Source organism: Dromaius novaehollandiae, chromosome 6 (assembly GCF_036370855.1).
Source record: "Dromaius novaehollandiae isolate bDroNov1 chromosome 6, bDroNov1.hap1, whole genome shotgun sequence".
In the NCBI taxonomy this organism is placed as follows: Eukaryota; Metazoa; Chordata; class Aves; order Casuariiformes; family Dromaiidae; genus Dromaius; species Dromaius novaehollandiae.
This window is the reverse complement of record NC_088103.1, coordinates 40,821,255-40,840,542: the sequence shown is the minus strand read 5'-3', so window position 1 is coordinate 40,840,542 and position 19,288 is coordinate 40,821,255. Positions and strand designations below refer to the sequence as shown.

At 38.2% G+C, this 19,288-nt stretch overlaps 1 protein-coding gene across 2 annotated transcripts in view; it reads left to right on the top strand.

Annotated features, from left to right (window-relative positions):
• SHTN1 (shootin 1) overlaps positions 1-19,288 on the top strand; it is a 70,032-nt gene that overhangs the window by 31,960 nt on the left and 18,784 nt on the right. For both annotated transcript variants that reach the window (XM_026096170.2, XM_026096171.2), the window contains exons 8-11: positions 3,174-3,268; positions 14,433-14,579; positions 15,916-16,069; positions 18,337-18,442. In XM_026096170.2, coding sequence (XP_025951955.2) covers positions 3,174-3,268; positions 14,433-14,579; positions 15,916-16,069; positions 18,337-18,442 — 502 coding nt within the window. The remainder of the gene's footprint in view (positions 1-3,173; positions 3,269-14,432; positions 14,580-15,915; positions 16,070-18,336; positions 18,443-19,288) is intronic.

Below are 19,288 nucleotides of genomic sequence, written 5' to 3'. Positions count from 1 at the left end.
AAGGAAACAGGACGAGGGTGCTGAGAATGAGGTCAGTGGGATGTCCAAGCTATGGAATGAAAGTAGGGACCCAGCCAACTGGGAGGAGAAGGGAGGTAGGACAGGGACAGGGACAGGGACGGGAAAGTCTACAGAGAAATAGGGCTCAGGAAAAGACAGCTTTTTCTTAATGAAGAGCTTTTTCTTAATGAAGGAGAGTGCTTCCAGATGAGAAATAGTAGACTCAAAGTAGTTTGGGGGGGATGGAGAGGAAGATTTTAGTGGCTTGGATTACCTTCCCCTTTTCTATTGTTTGTTTCGCTTTGTAAAAATCAAATCTTGTTGATTAAATGTCTCCACGGCTGTTTCACATTTTCCTGAAGTGGAAGAGAATGGGGCTGGTCTCCAATGCCTGTTTTTTTTCCTTGATGCATTATTTGTTCTGCCTTCCAAAGTCATTTGGTTAGTTGTTCAACAGCACCTTAACAATATACCCTGGAAGACTTCAGCCACATTTGCAGTGCCTAATGCTATTCTGATTTATCTTCAAGTTGTTCCTCTGCAGTTGTCTTCCACCTGCTTACACAGAAAAATAAAACTCCTAGGAGTTCTGAAACTGTGATCAGGTAGTGAAGGGTACTGCTAAGGCTGCTACTTCCTCACAGGAAGACCGACATCCAGCTACAGGCAGGGAATAGTCACACGGCGACACCCAAGAAAGCAACCTTTGAAGTAACAAAGACTCCAAACATGCTGTAGTCACCTGCCAGTAATGCTCCCTTTTTCTTTGGAGAAATTATACGAGGTCAGCATAGTCCGTGTTCTTGAGAAAACAGCTGAGTTTTGGGTTATAAAGAAATATATGGCCTTTTAGTGGGAAATGATCCTCTCTCTTTCCCCCTGCACTCCACTTTCTCATCTTCTGTTAATCCTGCAGCTGCCCCTCATAGGGAGAGAGGATTTGCAGAGTAGTGGGACATAATCTGTAAGATTTCACCAAGTGTTCATCCCACACCTCTCGCATGTTACTGTATTGCTTTAGTCTATGACAGGCAATACTTGAAAACTCTTAAAACATCAAAGTTATGATAGATTGATTAGATAGACCAGCTTGACAAAGCTTTTGATGGGATGGTGTGGCAGTTGAAAGGTTTTTGAAATGTTTTTTTTTCCTCGGCATGATCAAAAGAGCAACTCTGATTCACATTTGATACCTGTTTTTCAGGGAGGAGGGATACCAGGATAGGTCCTAATGCACCGGCGACGTAAGCCAGGGTTTTTGTATGTTTCAAATGAGCTACCAAAGTGTATTACTGCATATTGAATAGGCACCTGCTGTATTCTGTGTCTCTGTGATGCTTTCTTGGAGCTGTGTAATCAGTACGTTCCCGTCAGAGTTGGCGAATTTATCTTTTAAATCTTTCTAAGTGTGTTTTTTAAAAAGAGAGTTAACATCATTTTGAGAGTCAGATGGATGGGATGTGTGTTTCACTGTCTAAAGTACCACTTACTGCACTTAGCTGTAAAAGCTGTTACGCTTGTCTCCAAAGAAGCGAGGGACTTTATATAGGACAGCTTTAGAAGTCCAGTGTCGTCACTCCGGAAACTAGTCTTCAGCCAAGTAAGAGCTGAAGCTTATCAAGAGAGTGCAAGTGGTCACTGAGACATGTTAAGAATTTATACATGATATTCGATGTCCTGGACTGAGTTCTGTTCAGAATAGTTTGGAGAAGCATGCCCTGTGGTTAGCTTTAGCCACCGGTGTTCAGCTTTGCTTGTGTGAGCACTGTTTAAACATGGGCAACTCAGAATTGTACTTTCTTCTTGAAGCTTCTTTAAATCTCTGATGTAAAGGGATGCTTTATACCCACTTAGGCCAGATGCCTCCAAAGTATATGTAATCTTTGGGTTGAGCAAGGCTCTCTTGCAGCTTTTATTGCTCATACCCAAGGAGGCAAAACATCATCTTGGCTACCTGGTGTTTGTTACCATAGTTCTGAGTCTGGGCTCCACCAAAAGATGCTCGCTCTATCTTTAGTTATGGCTTTTCTAGAACAAGTTAGAAAGAAGTAGATCCTTGGCTCAGTGTAACTTTCTGGTCAGTACAGAGGGATGATCATTTATATGCCAGTCTAACAGAACAGAAACTCAGATTTCTCAGTTAAGTGGAATTAATACCCTGCCAAACTGGGGGAGGGAGTCTCTTCCAAGGAGAACTTAATGAATAGAAGTTAATTTTTATTTTCCTTTCCTTACATACCTTAAGAGAGAGAGAGACAAAACTTTTTCAGCATTAGGGGTCATGACTTCTATGTTTTTTGTAGCACTTGGTGCTATGGGGACTCCAGTTCAAACAACTAATAATGATTTGTTAGTTCTATAGCATTTCTGCATTAAAATCTCCTAACTGGCAATGATGCAGTACTGTTAGGTGAGAAGCATGCGGGGAAAAAAGAGCAAGAAAGGATGGGGAAAGAGATGGTAATCTCTAGAAAAATCAGTTTACACTTCCTTTGTAATTATAAGGGTAAAATGGCATGTCTGTGGAGTTGGTCTAACTTTGCGTTATTGTTCTGAATGCCAAAGTAAAGCTAAGATGAGTGGATAGAAATACTTGCTGAGCTAAAAAACATCAGGTGTTTCCAATCCATTGTTTATAGACACAAAGTAAAAATGCAGAGAGCATGCAAGTTGCCTAATACTTCAGAAAAGAGTAAAAGAACAGTAAAAATCATATGCTATTGTAAGAAAATATTTTTCCTAGTATTAAAATGCCTGTTTGCATAGGTATGTATGGGGTGGTTATCTGTGTACACACAGGTATAAAGTAGATATGTGTTATGATCTGGTCAAAACATCCGTTTCTGAGGGACAGCCATTTTTGATGTGGAATTCACTGGTCAACACTGCAGTAACATTGCCCAGCAGTGCAGGGCAGGAGGATTATTACTGTACTTAGAAGACCAGTAATTGTGTGTATAAATGATGAGGTGGTTTAGAGCAAAACATGACAAATATTGCAATGTGGACTGTATATGGAAAAGGAAAATTAAGTTACACCTTCACTGCAAGGATTCACAGTACTGGGGAATAGCAGCCTATCTGGATAAATCTAGCAGTACTTTATTCATGTTTTGATGGTTTGTTATCCATTCCTCTCTTTACTTCTGGTTTTGTTTCGTTCTTATAAACAGTGTCTGTGCTGGCAGTAGAGGAATATGAAGAACTTCATGTAAATTTTGAACTGGAAAAGAATCTGCGGAAGAAAGCAGAGTCATTTGCTCAAGAGGTGAGTAGTTCAGGAAGAGAGACATCTCATAAAATGAAGATGTTGCAATTGGGGAAAAAACCTACCAGCCTAGATGATTTGGTTTCTGTTCCCAATTCTCATGCAAAATATGTCTCTGAATTTCTGTGCACTCTTTAACATCTGTACTTCATCTCTAAAATGGGTTTACTATTTCAACAGCATTTATAAAGCAGTGTTACCTTTTTTCTTTTTTCCAAGTGAGGCTTTAAATTTAGAGAGGGCTTAGACGTTCATAACAATTGAATGGAGTATACATAGCAGTTGGATGTGGGAAGGATTATCTGCCTTTCTAGTGATATAATTTAGAGCCGTGTTTTTTCCTGAAAAATGTGTGAACTAGCAAAAAAAGTTTTGCAAAATATGGTATTCAGGTTTATGCAGGTTTAGCTGCTATTTAACATGTGTCTTTGGAGTAACATCTGTAGGGAGAATTCAAGCTGAAAAAAAATGCTTCCATGTGCTAGAAAAGATATTAGCTCCCAATAAATAAGTAAATAAGGGAAACATCTGAAGCCTGCTATGAAGTGGATTTTAAATTTTGAAAGCATGGCTGCCGGCAAGGAGATACTTAGCCTTCAGGAAATCAGTTTTGTCTGAGTAGAGAGTTCGTCTGATTTTTGTCTTTACTGCTGCTTCTCTTAAAAAAAAAAAAAAAAAAAAAAAAAAAAATCTGTTTAATAACTCCTGTACATCTAACTGCACTCAGTCAGTGATTGTAAACAAGAGCCTATATTCATTTTGAAACTGTGTAGAAAAAGTGAATATGCTTACTGCATGCTGTTACTTTTGTGTTTTAGCTTGGGTATTTTGATGCTTTGGATATGAACAGAATCATGTAGCAGCATTTTAAACGCAACAAATTTTTGTAGATTTGAGATAAACTGTTAACCTCAAAAATGTGGAAGTTAGAGGTGAAGAAGTCAACCCCGATTTTGCCCTCTCTCTCTCTCTCTGTATCTCTGTGAACGTGCTGCGTACAAAGGTTGATACAACAGCTGTCGAGGGTGCTAGCCAGCTGCAGCTGAATGCAGAGGTTCTGTTTCCTCTCTTCCACCTTTTGCTACTCTTTTTCTTTGCAATGTTACCCAGTTGAGCCTTTAGGAAACTCATTGAAGAAGATAAATTGGCAGAAAACAAATCACCTCTACATACAGATCGATTTCTCTTTCTCTTATAGGAAACTTTGCATTTTAATAACAGGGCCAGTTACTCATCCTAATATTAAAGGAGAAAGGTAATTGCAAGTTCAGGTGTATTAAGTTTGGGCAGATTCTCATTCATTCATTTAAGCATATGGTATACTTTAGCTTTAGATTAAAAAATATATATACTGTTTTACCTATTCCATTACTGAAGCTTTAATCATTTGATTAGTCAACTTGTAATTGAAGTAAATTTATATAGCTTGCACATATACACATACCTGCAGTCTCCTGCCTGTGGCTGTCAGTACCTCTGCTGTGTGTTTAGAATATAACTGTACTTAAAGCAAAAATGAAAAATGAAAATTGTGTACTGGTTATTAAAATGTCTTTCCAACACTCAAATTTTTGGGATGGAGATGGGCTTTGAACGATACTGTTAGAATCAAGAAATGTGGAAGAGCAATCATTGAAGAGGAACGATTTATGAAATCTAGAAATCTCACATACTGCCTCCTTTGAACCCCACTTTTACAGAGCTCTGTGAGTTGCAGCCCAAATTCCTTTGCTAAGCAAACCTGGCCACCTCTTATTGCCATGACTTCAGTGTCATTGGGCCATTTGAATTTTGATTAAAGGCTCACTGTAGTTTTTCAGAAATAAAAAGAAAATCTGCAAATTCCATTCAAATGTATTCAAGGTAGAAACATATATTAGGGACTAAAAGTGGTTAAATATTGCCTTTGTCTACTGAGTAATAATTTGATTTTTTTCCAAGACTGCTACCAGTCTGTGCTATAAAATGTTCTTGTAACTATTTTTAAATTTTAGGAAACCTGACTTTGTTCATTACCCATACTTTCATGATAACTGTATTTACAATGCTCTTTTTTCTTTAAACCTCCTGAGACTGTGCAGACATTGCTGTTTTATTAGCAGTTTTCCCTGAATGTTTGTTGATTGTAATGTCTGCAGAACTGGTATCTTCAGAAAACGAGTTTCTGAAGCATATTCATTTAGCATGCATAATTACAATATCTATTTTACATCTCATACTGTTGTTTTGCTTTATCTTCTGAAGTATAGAACAATTATGTGCTTCTATTCATTAACTGACACAGAAGATTGTGTTTAAAGGCTTTATATTTCTCAGAAATAAACAATATATAATTGCTTAGTTAAACTGATTTTCAGATCATAAAAGAACATTATCTGATACTTTCGGCCCAGAGTATTTTTTCTGTTTCGATTCAAACTGTAATATTCACAGGGCTATATATTTTGAAAGAGGCTATTTAAAGTATTTTTTGTATTAGAGTAATAAACTGAAAGGCAAACTCTTTTGTGTCTCTATTGTTGCAGATTCACAAGCTGGCTCTTTAGTTTAGGCTTTGCAGTCCTGTAAGTTCTTCACTTCTAGGTGTGCTGGCCAAAATGGACGCAATCACAGCAGTGAGCTTCAGACCTACGTTAGTCTTTCCTGCGTACTCACTTCTCTTCCCCCTGTGCCTTGCTCTTTGGAAATATTTTTGGAAATATTTGTAAAACACAGGAGCATGTGACTGCAAAGCCACTTCTAAGATGTGTTTGAGGAACTAGTAGCACTTCAGATTACTTTAAAAACCTGTTTTTGTTGGCCTGGTTTCACATTGATGGTGTCCCTTTAGTGATCTGAGGCATAAGACGCACAGGCCCAAGCCCACAACTGTATCCGTGCCAGCAGAGTTTTATGCTGAGATGCGGTTCTGTGTGGGCAAAGGAGTCCCCTTGCACAGATCCTACTGCAAGGCTGAGGCCATGATTTGAGAACTTGGGATCCTATTCTTATAAGAGCTGTTTGGATTATGCCAAAGATATGCTATGATTTTCTGCTGCTTTTAATTGTCACAGTACTCTGGTATTCTTTCCTTCGTTGGCCATATGTTTCTCTCTTTCTATAAAATGCTTCTTTAAAACACAAAATCCTGCTGGACTTTTATTTTAAGATTTGCAGAAGCCCCACCAGTTCACTGTGATGTGGAGAGAAGGAACAGCTTTGAGTAAAGGGCAACACCATGTGTTTCATGCTTTGTGATTAGCTTGTTTGGAACACTTTGAGAAAGGAAATCGGCTTTAAGTAATGTGTGTGTCATTGCAGTGCCAGGTCATAGGCTTTAAAATAGCGTATTTTCATTTTTTGTATTATGTTTTTGTATTATATTTATATATGTTTGTGACATCTCAAATAACCTAGGTAAGTGTCTTAGCTCACTGAAATATGGACTCATTGACTGTGGAGGGGTCTGTTTGGTGATCGACACTGTGTTTTTTAAGGGATTCAAGTATACAAAGCTTCCCTTAACTTGAGGAGTTGGCCTATGTATTCACATTAACCCCTTTCTCCATAGTGTGGCTTCATCTTTTAGATTTCCCTCTTGGAGCTGCACTGGAGTTTCAATGGGAGATCACAGGAGTGGCTGGCACAGGCTGCATCTCAAAGTGATGATCTTTGCATCCTCTGCTTCTGATATGAGATGAGAATTTGCTGCAGAATATGAGCAAGTGGGAATGCAGGTGTGAGAGATAATGGGAGGGTAAGCACGTGTATAAGTGAACACAGATGGGGGAGAGAAGAGACAAGGAGTGAGGGAGAGGAAGGGAGCAAGTACACATAAGAGTGAGAGAACACTTGAAAATCAGAGCTTTTGATTTAAAAAAATTCAATACAGCTTTAATTATAATTGTGCTGCTGGCACCACCATATATATTTAATTAATCAAAAATGATCTAACTTGAAACATTGGAATTCATGCTCCTTAGAGATTCTAAAGAAACTGAGTAAATATTGTCAGCTGTGGTGTGGAGAGGGGGAAGGAGAAAGAAAGAGGATTTGAAGCGAGTCACAATCCATTATGAAAAGTACAGGAATCTGCATAAAAGAACTAAATAAATAGAGTGTGTAAGGGGCGGGGGCATGGAAAAATCTGTACCTACCTGAATAAAACAGGGTTGTTAACACAGGAATCTTGGCAAGCTTAGCTAGAATTCTAGTGTCATGTTTTAAGAGACACTTTAAGATCTCTCAGTTCTTTGTGGAGCAGTTTAGAAGAAAACAAAGGAAGGCAGAGAGTATCTTGAAGGCCATTGCAAATAATACAGAGGCTAGCCCTGAAAAGCACTCTTCCACAAAGATGAGTAAAATACAATAGATACTGCCAAAGCAAGCCAAAAGGGGTGGAACATGGGGAGAGGTGCAAATTGAAAGTTTTAGCAATGTAAAAATCCCAGGAGTTTAATAAAATAATCTAGCATAAGTGGTTTATTAAGCATATATCCTGCCTTGCAATAATATTTTGTAAAGTGAACTGTTTATTACTGTCGTGTGTGCTGGCATGGAGACAACCCCCGCACTTAAAAGTTACCTTGGAAATCTCACTGGGAAGAGGCAGTGTGCTCTCAAGTTAGTGTTGGGCTGCTGTTTTCTTTTCCCTGTACCTCAGGCAAATAGAAATGCAGTGTCAAACTATTGGGCAGACTTACTGGGATTCCTCTCACTCTCGAGAATAGCGGACGTTTTTTTCAAAACACAACTTGGAAGAAGGGAGGGGCATCCCAAGTGTTTATATATCTGTAAAATAGCTTGCAGTTTGAAAGACTGGATGGCTACATTCAAGGGAACCCTGATCCAAATGGATTAAAAAAACAAAGTGAGTCAGTAATGTGCACTGTCCATCTTTTTGTTTGTCTTTCCCTTTAATTTCCAGTATTTATGGATGCATTCAAAAGCATATCGTATTGATGTGTATGGTTTTTAAATAGCTATTGCACAATAACATGTTTACATTTAATTCATTTACTTCAAAATGCCTCTGTTCGTTATGAGATCCTGTGCCAGTGCTTAATTGACATATTGCGTAATTCAGGGCTGAATCTTCCAGTGTTGAAAGATAGAAGGTGGTCATCATTTTGTAACACCTAGGGAGAATTACATTCTCATTCTTACAGATGTCTGCAGTACACATGAGATTTTGTGCGATGGATTTGTTTGTCTCAATGACTTGTGTTAGACCTGAGCTTCCAAAGAACTCTTCATTAGATGTATTTGTGACCTTTTGGGTTAATTCATGATGACTTTTGCATTAACATGCTACATCTATGAGCAGATACTGCAAATCCAGCAAGCACTCATGGAGCAGCTCTGTGTGTACAAGTACTATACTCTGTGCATTACCAAGGATAGTTTGACAGAAACTGGTATCTGAAGATAATTAATTTGCAGTCCAGCTGACTGAACTGCAAATAATAATTAGAGACATGATGAGTGGTTAGTACTTGAATTCACCTAAGCTTGAATGTTACCACTTTTGAAGCATGACACAAGACTAATCTGTTTCATCAAGCTTTCTCCCAAGAACAGACTTGTGAAATGGTAACATCTGTGTACTCTAGGAAACTACCTATTATTATTATTTTTTTTTTTTCCTCCAAGCACTTAATCTATTGGGGAAAAAAAGTGAAGAGGTTTCCTTCTTTCATGTAGAATATGATCTATTTCTGAATATATTAGATGGCATCTAAACACTGTAAGACCATAGGCATTATAGAATGTATTATTCTATGTATTTCCACTATGGCAGAAACAAGAAGACTTAATTGCAGGAGATGAACAAATAAGTAACAACAGAGATTCCTTTTTTTCCTGGGCCTTGGGCAGTTCTGCCTCACAGGTGAAGAATGAGTGCTATAGTTTGACAAACCCTTTTGTACAGAGCAGGCTGTTCAAAAATATTGTGTTTTTTAAAGAAGCCACAATGTTGATGGGATTTCAGTCTTCTCACACCTAAAATACATGCTCCTCTTTCATGAGAAGCAAGTAATGGACAACTAATAGGGTAGCTTACCTAATCCAGCTCCCCCATTTTCAATAAATTCTTTTGATGCATAAAATTTATTAATGCTGCACTTTGTAGCTCTTTAATTTATAAAGTTGCCTGGCAGTTAGCCAAAGAATTAAAGAAACTGCATTCTATCTATCTTTATTAGTTTAAAATTGAGATAGGCCTTAACAAAAGCCAGGGAAGAATATAAGCACCAGAGACAACACTTTCAGATTGGAGGAATGCCACATGCACCTAAAAGTAAGTGTATGTTGAAGTAAGTTTGCTGGATTGTGTGGCTACAGAACCCATTTATTTATTGTAGCTTTTTTCCTGAATAGCTCTTCAGACACGTATGAATCCATTTGAACACAAAGGTTTTGTAACTCATACTGGGCTAATGTCATTGCTTGATATGCAGCATTGAGCCTGAGTGTAGAGAGAGTATTTATAGGCCAATGTCTAAACTATGGATGAGTTTCTGGTGTTTTAATGAGATATGTTCTTTTCTCTCTCTACACTTCCATTAGAAAAACACTAGCCGCTGTTTCTGCTGTAATGTTTATATGCAGTGGAGCTCACAAGCGCAGAGGTTCTTGATAAAATAGTATAGCTAAACAGTTACAAAGTTAAAGTATATATTTATTTTTTCATAATTAGGAATCATTGAACTAAAATCTACCCGGATTTATACCATATAAATCTACAGTACCTCCTGTATTTCATGCCGCTTAGTGCCCTGTCACATGCTAATCTGACAAGATCATCCTGTCTCCCACATCGCAGCCGAGCCTTCAAACAGCCTTTTGGCTGTAACAAGATGCAAATACCTTGATCCCCCTCTCTTGGAACTCATTTCAGGCCTGAACACAGGACTATAAAGCTTCAGGGTGCTCGTGTAACAAAAGACATCTCCTCTAAATTATGACCGACATAAATGAATGTGTTACCACTCCAAAAAGATGACTTTTTGATTCCTCACTAGGATGTGGAGTGGATGGAGCAGTGGTGCCACGGATTTGAAATCAGAGTCAAAAGATAGCTTGACTGAAGTCCTGTTCTCTCTTATATTTGAGATTTCTGAAGTGGGACTCTACTGTGATATGTGCCTGTTGTTATTTCATTTATAGTGGAGTTCTGTTTGCCAATGATTTTGATTTTGCTTTATGGGGCCAATAATTACCTTATTATAACAGTTCTTCAGTATTGAAATATTATTCACCCTTCAAACTTCAACTAAGAAAAAGAATTTAGTCCACATAGCAAGTACCCAAACAATTTATAGATGGAAATGTAGCAAGGTGTGGATATTAAAGCATTTCCTTTGACCTCATTTTGAGAAGAGTTAGTTGGAAAGCATCCAGTTATACCCTGAATGTTAGTTGAATAAGGATCAGAGTTCCCAGGGGTTTGACACTAACAGAGTTGCTTTCTAACTTTTTTAATGAGGAAGAATTCCTTTTTCAACTCTGATGTAAACAAAAAACAGCTGCAGTGAATGCTCTGTAGGGTAATGGTTAGAGCAGGGGTCTGAGAATGAGGTGTGGCCCCACTGAGGTCAAGGGAAAAACTTTTATTTTCAGTATTTCACCCCCTTCCCTCCCCCCTTTCCTCAGTTTTTGTGCAAACTCCATGATGGAACGTGGCCAAGTCCCAGATTTTCTGCGCTTCAGAGCTTCCATTTGTAAACTCAAGAGGGAAAGATACTTAGCTGCTGTGCACAGCACTTGGAGATTTTTTAAATTAAGATTATAGGTAAAAGCAAACTATTTTCCTTTGTGATCTGCCTTTAGTTGCACTCGTGGTTTCAATAGATTCCTCAAGCATTGGCTTATGTTTCTAGCATTGATTGGGATATTCTGCAGATAATTGTCTAGCAGGTGGTAAAGTCAGAACTAATCTATCAATTGGTTAAATTCCACCTAGTCCAAATAATCCTGTTAGTAGCTATTTTGCCCTTTCAGCAGTCTTTTTAATTAATATTCAGGGTTGTTCAGGCAGCCAAGTTCCTACCCTGCTGAAGAATTAAGTGATTGTTTTAACTTAAAATTAGAATGAATTTCTAAGTTCCTTTTTCCTCCCATGTCAAACACACAGAGCAGCCTCTCAAAAACTTGCAATCAGTTCATTGCTTGCTCTCTCTCTACTTTATCTGCCATGACTGTCTTGTCTGGTGTTATCCCATCAGTATAGGGTATGATGGTGCTTCAACTGTGTGTGTAAGAAACTGCTGAACTAAATGGGACTCCTTATGAGAAATTGATTCCCATATGTCAGATTGCAGACTTATGTTATAGACAATAATGTTTTTTGTGATGGTGAAGACCCTTTCACACATATTGTAAGCAGAAACATATTTGCCATGTCCCGAAAGCAATTCGCAAAGCTAATAGAAAGCACAGGACATCTTGAGGAAACTTTTGAATGAAAAGTTTTCATTTAGTTCTTCAAGAGAAAAAATTTCATTTTCGCCTAAGAAACTATGAAACAAAGTGAATATGGATTTGCTACATTTGGTGAAGTATATACTGAAGTCATGATACTTGATTTGTTTTGGTACTATGTCATTTTTCAGAAAGGACCACATACAGATGGAGAGGAGGAAAAGGAAGCAGTGGGTTTCTGCTCCCTCAGGCTGGACACAAACTCAAGGAACAAAAAATCTGGAATTATGACTTCAGACTATTTTTCAGAATCCAAAAAGAACAAAAGCCAAATTCTCACTTTGCCTTGAAAGTTCACAGTAGAAAAACTGCTATGTTTACACAAAGATGGCTTCTAAAGAGATGTTGTTTCTGTCACATGACAGGAGGGTGGCAGGCTTTTATTCAGTGTTGAGGGGTTCTTTACCAGTGATGTAGAGGTCTTTCTAAAGTATGATTACTCAAAGATGCTTTTTTTTTTTTTTTTTTTTTTTTTAAGAAGATAAAATATTAAACAAATGGATGAGTTACAATACAGAGGCAAACCTTCACAGCTTGAGATGGGTGGCTGGCTTTGGTTCTGAAATTCTATTGCCTTTGAATTGTTTTTGCTGTACTAGTACAAGATGATGCAAACTTAGTTGATTTGAGTGACTGGATTTTGGGATGGGGAGCTGATGTAAAGCGCACGTTTCAGTTGAAAACAGCCAGCAAAGTTTTCTTGAGAACCCGTCTAGAATTCTGGTGTTGTACAAAATGATTTGCTCCATGTAGCAAATTTCCATTAGATAACGTCTGTACAACTCGCAGCAGGAGGATATGCGGCGAGTACAGTGAGCAGGGAGTAGATGTGAGGCCTCCTCACGCCCACATGCAGCCTCGCTGTGGCTCTCGCTGCTCCTTGTCTACTTCCAGCGGGTTCTCTGCCATTCGGAACAGGAGGCTGTGGGCTTTGCAGCGTGGGCAGTGCTCCGTGGTAAGTGCCTGTGCACTCGCTCTTTTCCTACGGTAAACAGGAGGCAGTTCACCCCATTTTCACTGTGTAGGACAGTTAGGAAGGCGGCAAACTCTTCTCTGCTTCACAGAAGTCGCTGCAGCTGTTCCCCAGTCACAGTGGTTTATCGTTTTTGTGCTACTGTGCAACCATACCATGCAGTGGCCTGTGCGTTACAGTAGATTTGTTTTTTTGTTTGTTTTATAACAAATACAGTACTAGAGCCTGTATTCATTGTTTCCTCTTCATCAAGTACTTCCAGTTCTTTATTACCTGCCTCATGGCCCAGCTTTGCCCAATGAAGTGTTCATTATTGGTTTTATTAGTATTAAGGCCGCAGCAATTGACGCAGAGTCATGCAGGCTGCATTGTGAATAAAAGTTCAGCGCGGTCAGCAGGCTTCTCTTTCTGTTTGTGGAGATAGAGTCGCTTTCTAAGAAAACTCACTTGAAGTGTCCATGCAAAATGGTGGGTAGAATGCTTACTACAAACCTGAATTAGCTGATGTTTCTTTAAAATCCAGTTGTATTAGAAAAAAAGCACACAGCAGTGCAGTGGCACTGGACAGAATGAAACCATATGCCAGCACGTAGTGTCTGTAATTTTGACTCATGAATGAATAGTATGGGAAGGTGACAAGATCTCATGGAGCTTTTGTATTTCTAAAATTTTGTTCTTAAAACACCTTGCTCTTGCTGTGCTATGGAAGCTGACAGCCTGAGGGAGTATATCTCTGTTCTCGGGCTGTTATTCCCTGCCAGCATGCTTTGCTGACCTCTGCACACTGATCAGAAATCTTAACCTGACCCAGTCCCTGTTCCCCTGTAAAGATGGGGACAGCTGAGTTCAGGAGTGGAAGACCCTATTGCCTGGGGGGCACCCCTCTACCTCAAAAGCACATCAGGATGGAGAATAAATTCTTTGAGGAATTTTGTTGGCAGGAAGCAATTTTTTTTTCTCGAAATTCCTGAATGGACTCAAAGAAGCGGATCCTGTCACCCTAAGGAACTACACGTGCTGACAGCCTCTGTACCTCTTAGGTGAAGTCTAGATGTATGTGTGACATTTGTATCATTTGTATCAATGTCATGTTTCTAGACCATTTGATTTTTTTTTTTTAATTTACCCATTTTCCACATCAAAAATGTAACTGGGGAAGAGGAAGGAGTACAAACATCAGAAGTAGAAGGCTGAAATTACACTGATATGCCTTTCCCCAGGGTAGAGACATACACTGATTGCACAAACACAGGCTGAAGTTCATTTTCCAAGGACACTCCATCATTCAGATATTCACGTAACCCTCAGATAAATGTGCTTTATGCCAGAGTGTGCAGGTGTGTTTGAGGAGATTGTGACTTCATAAGCACTTTTTTCCCAACCCTGTGTGCTTTTAATCTCTCTAGAGCTCCCAGAATAGGAATCAGATTGTTCACATTTTGAGGAAACAAAATTCAGAGATGCATTCAAATTCTGAATGCTGCTAACGTGCAGGTAATGTAGGTGTAGCGGCAGGTTGTTCTTTCAACAAACACCTGATTCCTTTCACTGTGCACTTAGCTCTTGTAAATTTTACTCTTAAACTTCTTTTCCCTTCCTTCTCACCTTCCCCCCCCCCCCATATTCACACCACATAATTTTTTTCATTTTGTTTCCAATTGCCCTTTTTTCTAGGAAAGCATTAGTCTTTAACTATTGTTTTTGTTGGGTTTTTTTTTGTTTTGACAGATGTTTATTGAACAGAACAAGATGAAAAGGCAAAGTCAGCTGCTTCTGCAAAATTCTGCTCCTGATCAACAGCTTTTGAAAGCTTTGGATGAAAATGCTAAGCTGACTCATACATTAGAAGAAGAGAGGCTTCAGCATCAACAAAAGGTAAAACAAGATTACTATTTTACCTCATGCAGAAGTTTTTGAAAGCTTCCTGAACTTACATGACAATTCATATCACTCATTATTTGCTACGTTCAGAATTATTTAAGATATTGTCCCCCCCAGAAGTGTTTATAGTCTAAAAACTAAGCTTCAGAGAAGATTATGATCCCCTCCTTCTGGGTCACTGGTAAGACATGAGTGCAAAACCTTCAGACTGAAGTTTCTGGTTTAAGTAAGTATTTTATTTTGGATGCCTGTAAAGCCTGAGTTTAATTATAAGCATTAAGTGAAGTTCCATTACATGAAGAAGATGTGACAGGAGAATGTTTTGGACCTTTAGGAGTATAAAGGCTGTTTTTCTCAGATAAGCTAAAAAGACCAGAGGCAAGAGGTAGGCAGTTCATATTTGTAGTCTGGCCTCTTGCTAAAGAAATACGTGGAAGAGTCAGACATACTGGAGCAGGGAAAAGCTAAGTAAGTGCTGCAAAATGGAGTGAGAGGATCAAAAGTGATAGGATCTAAATCATAATTAAGAAATAGGATGATTAGATCAATCTTTAACTGAGAGAAATTTCCATTGCTTCACTGAGAGCATGGAAATGAGTTTCCTCTTAGATGTGAGGTTTAATCTTATAACTCTTGTTAATATATTAATGTTAGAAAGAGGTACATAGTTTCTGTGCTGTCATGAATACAGCAATGCTGTATTCACACACAACAAGACTGTATTTAATCTCATGCTTTTGAATGAATATTTTAGGAGAATAATTGCCAGTTTATAGAAGACTTCTAATTTTTGGCTTCTTTAAGACTAGACCAAATTATATATATTTAAAGGGGTTTCGAAGTGATTGCTACTGTACATCTGAATGCTGCCTCTCAACCTGATGTTCCATAATTCACCCATCGACATCTGTGTGAGCTTTGACAAGAGAGTTTAAATAACAAACTATCAGTGGAAGCAGTCATTAAGAGAACAAGAATGTTAATATTCCTCTGCTTCAAATGAAGGAACATTCTGAAATGGAGCTTCTTCAAATGAAGTAACAAAAACTCTGTGAAAAGAAAAAGGGAAAATCTTGTAGCGTAGGGTACTTTTGGGCTACAGGTGTTTTCCAAAGGAGAAAAAAAAAAGATTAGAATAGAAGATTCCGACATCTCTCAGAAAGATCTGTCTAGCTTTCACTGAAAAAATCTGTCTTTTCTGTGGGAACTATAGATCACTGTATACTAACATCATATTTTCAGGAATTACCATGCCTGATAGGTTATTCATCAAAGAGAATGACAGAAAATACCTTTTATTGTAATGAATGCTACTGTTTGCCAACTGCAGGTCAAAGAATTGGAAGAGCGGCTAGAAAATCAAGCACTGCATAAGGAGATTAGTCGTCTTAAACAGCAGCTAGAACTTTTGGAAGAAGATAAAAAGGAACTAGAGCTTAAGTGTCAGAATTCTGAAGAAAAAGTTAGAGACCTAAAGCATTCAGGTAAAATTATGTAATGAATTTCAGTTTAGAAGCACACTTGGGTGTCTGAGCGGTGCACATCTAGAATTATACATGTTATATTTGAGACCCAAAAAGCAACAGCTGTTGCGTAGCTGAGATCCAAACCTGTACTTAACAAGACTAGGTTCAGTAGCTGTCTTCAGCCGCAGAACAGCTATGTCCAGCATGTATTTGAAAGAATAACCTTTTAAAATTTCTGTAAGGTATAAAATGTTGTTAGATTGCACCGAGTCTTACATGTGGATATATATATCTGCATGTGTTTCTATGTGAAAGAAAGAGTGCTTCATATTCAGTGCAAATGTATTAGTTTAAATGTATCCCCTTTCCTGGTTTTAAAAACAAATAAAATTGGATAACTCTAGTCATTCTTTTGCAAAGATGAGGGATGATTTATCTGATTATGGAGTCTGCATTGCATGAACTGTACAAAAACATCCCCAAATTATCAAGCTACCCAAGCATTTAATAGTCTTGTGATAGAAGGCTCCAGTGAGATTGAAGGAATGATTTAGCCCCTCATACTGAAATGTGAGAAAACTCATGTGTCTCAATGTTTCTACTGATGAGAGGGGATTTGGGTTTTTTTTTTTTCTTTTTTACAGATATTTAAAGGGTAAATACTGCATTCAGAGCCCTGCAAAGGGAGTTAGCTAAACAAATTCAGTAGACTTTTATGGCTCGTATCTTTGAGGGTTATTCGTTTAAATCCTTGTACTTGTAGTCAAACATTTTATTCTATATTAAGTGACTGAGAGGAAGAAAATGGTCTTTCTAGCTACTGTTTGTGCATTTCTTCAAGATTTTAAACTAAAGCCCCGGAAATATGGACAAAAATGATACACGGAATATTTTAAAAGGAGCAACTATTGCAATTCAGATATTCATGCAGTTATTCCTACCAGTGTAGTGTGTGGCGTGTTTGCAGCATCATACCAATTGAATGAGGAAATTTGTGACCTAATGCTCTTTATTTAAAATTGCTTTTATAAAGGGCCCTTGTTGTGTGTAGCCTTGCTATAAGGAGTGGGGGATTGTGGTTGGTTAAGCATTTGCATGTGCCTTTACTTTCAGTCCTTGTTCAGTTCAAGGCCTAAGCGGGTGCTTAGTTTTAAGTATGATACCTGGTCAGGAAAGAATTTGAGCCCTGATCAAAGGAGACCAAAGTCCCTATCCTTATTTAAGACTCAGTGAGTAGCCATGCCTTTCTGAAACAAATCCTTAACAGCAGGGTTACCGTTAAGCTTGTTAGCAGTCTTGCTTGGAAGCATTGTTTGGTGTTTGAGTTTTACATTGTCCGGACTTAAAGATATGCCTAGACAGTCCACATGAGTTCTTCTCAGCTGCCTTAGAAACAATCTAAATTTCACAGCAGATCCTTTCCTTCCAGGTGTTTGCCCTTTAAAGTTAATTTATCAATGTAAAAATTATATTTGGAGTTTAAGTAACTAATTTTATTTATTTTACTTTAAATATAAGTGTTAAAGGTTTAAATTTAATAAATTTAAATTTGTAATTTTAATTTGAAATAGAATTTAATATATGAATCCATCATCACAAGAACTGAAGAACCATATCCACTATGGAACTCATATTTTGTACTTCGGTCTGAATTCCTGCTGTACTCACAAGCAATTGCTAAGAATTTTTGTAACTAGAAGAAATTTAAGACATTTTCCCTCTGTTTCTGCCCTTTCCCAGTTAAATGCATTTGACAGCATTTCAAGTGCAGAAAAGTAAGTTTCCACATGAAACAGGAGAAAAAGTATTTCTTTCCCTCGCTTGGCTTTTTTTGGGGGGGTGGGGGGAGGTAGGGGCGGGCAAAAAACCCCACTAAAGTCCATCAGAAAGGTGCAGATATAAGACTAGAAACTGAAATGGTTTATTTCCTCATCTTTGTTTAGTTCCTTCCAAAATGCAAACTCAAATAGACTTCAAGGTGAATGTGATGCCCTGTCATTTTATATGAAGAATTCAATATGAGGGAGAGCATCATTTTAATTCCAAAAGTAACCCAGGTTATAGATAATTAGTCTAATAGGAATCCTGTGTATCTAGAACACTGTTCTTGGTGAAAAATATTGCCAAAAAATAGGAGGTCCTAGCAATTGAGTGGATTAGTCTTGTTTGTTTTCCAGTTAATTAGTAGCTTTTTTTGCTTAAACCAGCAGAATATTTTTTAGAGCTCCAGCAGCAGATGTGGGAGATGGAGAACTCACTCTGGTTTATTTTATTTTCTTTCACAGTTGATGAACTTCAAAAACGAGTACACCAGTCAGAAAATCCTGCACCACCTCCTCCACCCCCACCACCCCCTCCTCTTCCTCCTCCCCCTCCTCCTAACCCGATACGGTAAGTGCTTAAATCAAGAGTCACAGCATTAATGCTCTTTGCTGAAGCAGAATGCATCGCATGAGCTTGCATTCAAGCAGGAAAAATGTCTTTAAAGAAAAAAGGTTTTCCCTACCTGTCCTGGGCTTCATTCCTTCTTTTTTACCAACAGGACACTCTCTGCCCCAGTGGGTAACAGACCAACACCCTGACCAATTTTGAACAGTGTCTCCCTTCCCAAGCCTAAAGAATCGTCTAGACTGACTTTGGTGGAGGAGGGATACCTGTCTCCTCTAGGTTTATGAGATTATTTTTTTCAATTCACCTGATAGCTATAATTATAAACGTGAGAAGTGCTTATCTGAATCTGCTGCTAAGAAAACCCCTTTGAAGCAAAGGATGTGTTGGATTACTGTGCGTCCCTTCCTGTCAGATACCGGTGATGAAAATGCTGACTCCACTGAATTCCCACAATTGCTTTCATAATTTAAAAAGAAAAAAAAAAACCCTGTCATTGAGCAGTTTTGGTGAAATTACCAAAATTAAGGCTGAGTTTTTCAAAGCACCTTAAAAAGAGGATGACCAATATGATATATCGGTCATTACAGCCAACTTAGTGGAGCCCTAAATTGTGCTTAGGTAATTTTAGGTAATTTTAGGAACTCGGCTAATCTTCATTTTGGGGCTACTTAGATGCTTGAAATAAAATACCTGCTCCAGTGCACTGCTGGACTAAGGAGATAGAAGTTCATATCCCCTTTCCTGCCATAACAGTCCCAATTTGTTTTGAAAACTTAATTTTCCAGAAGTGTTGAAAATCCAGGAGCTCTCCCAGTCTTGTATAAGTGCTTGTTTTTGAACATCTTC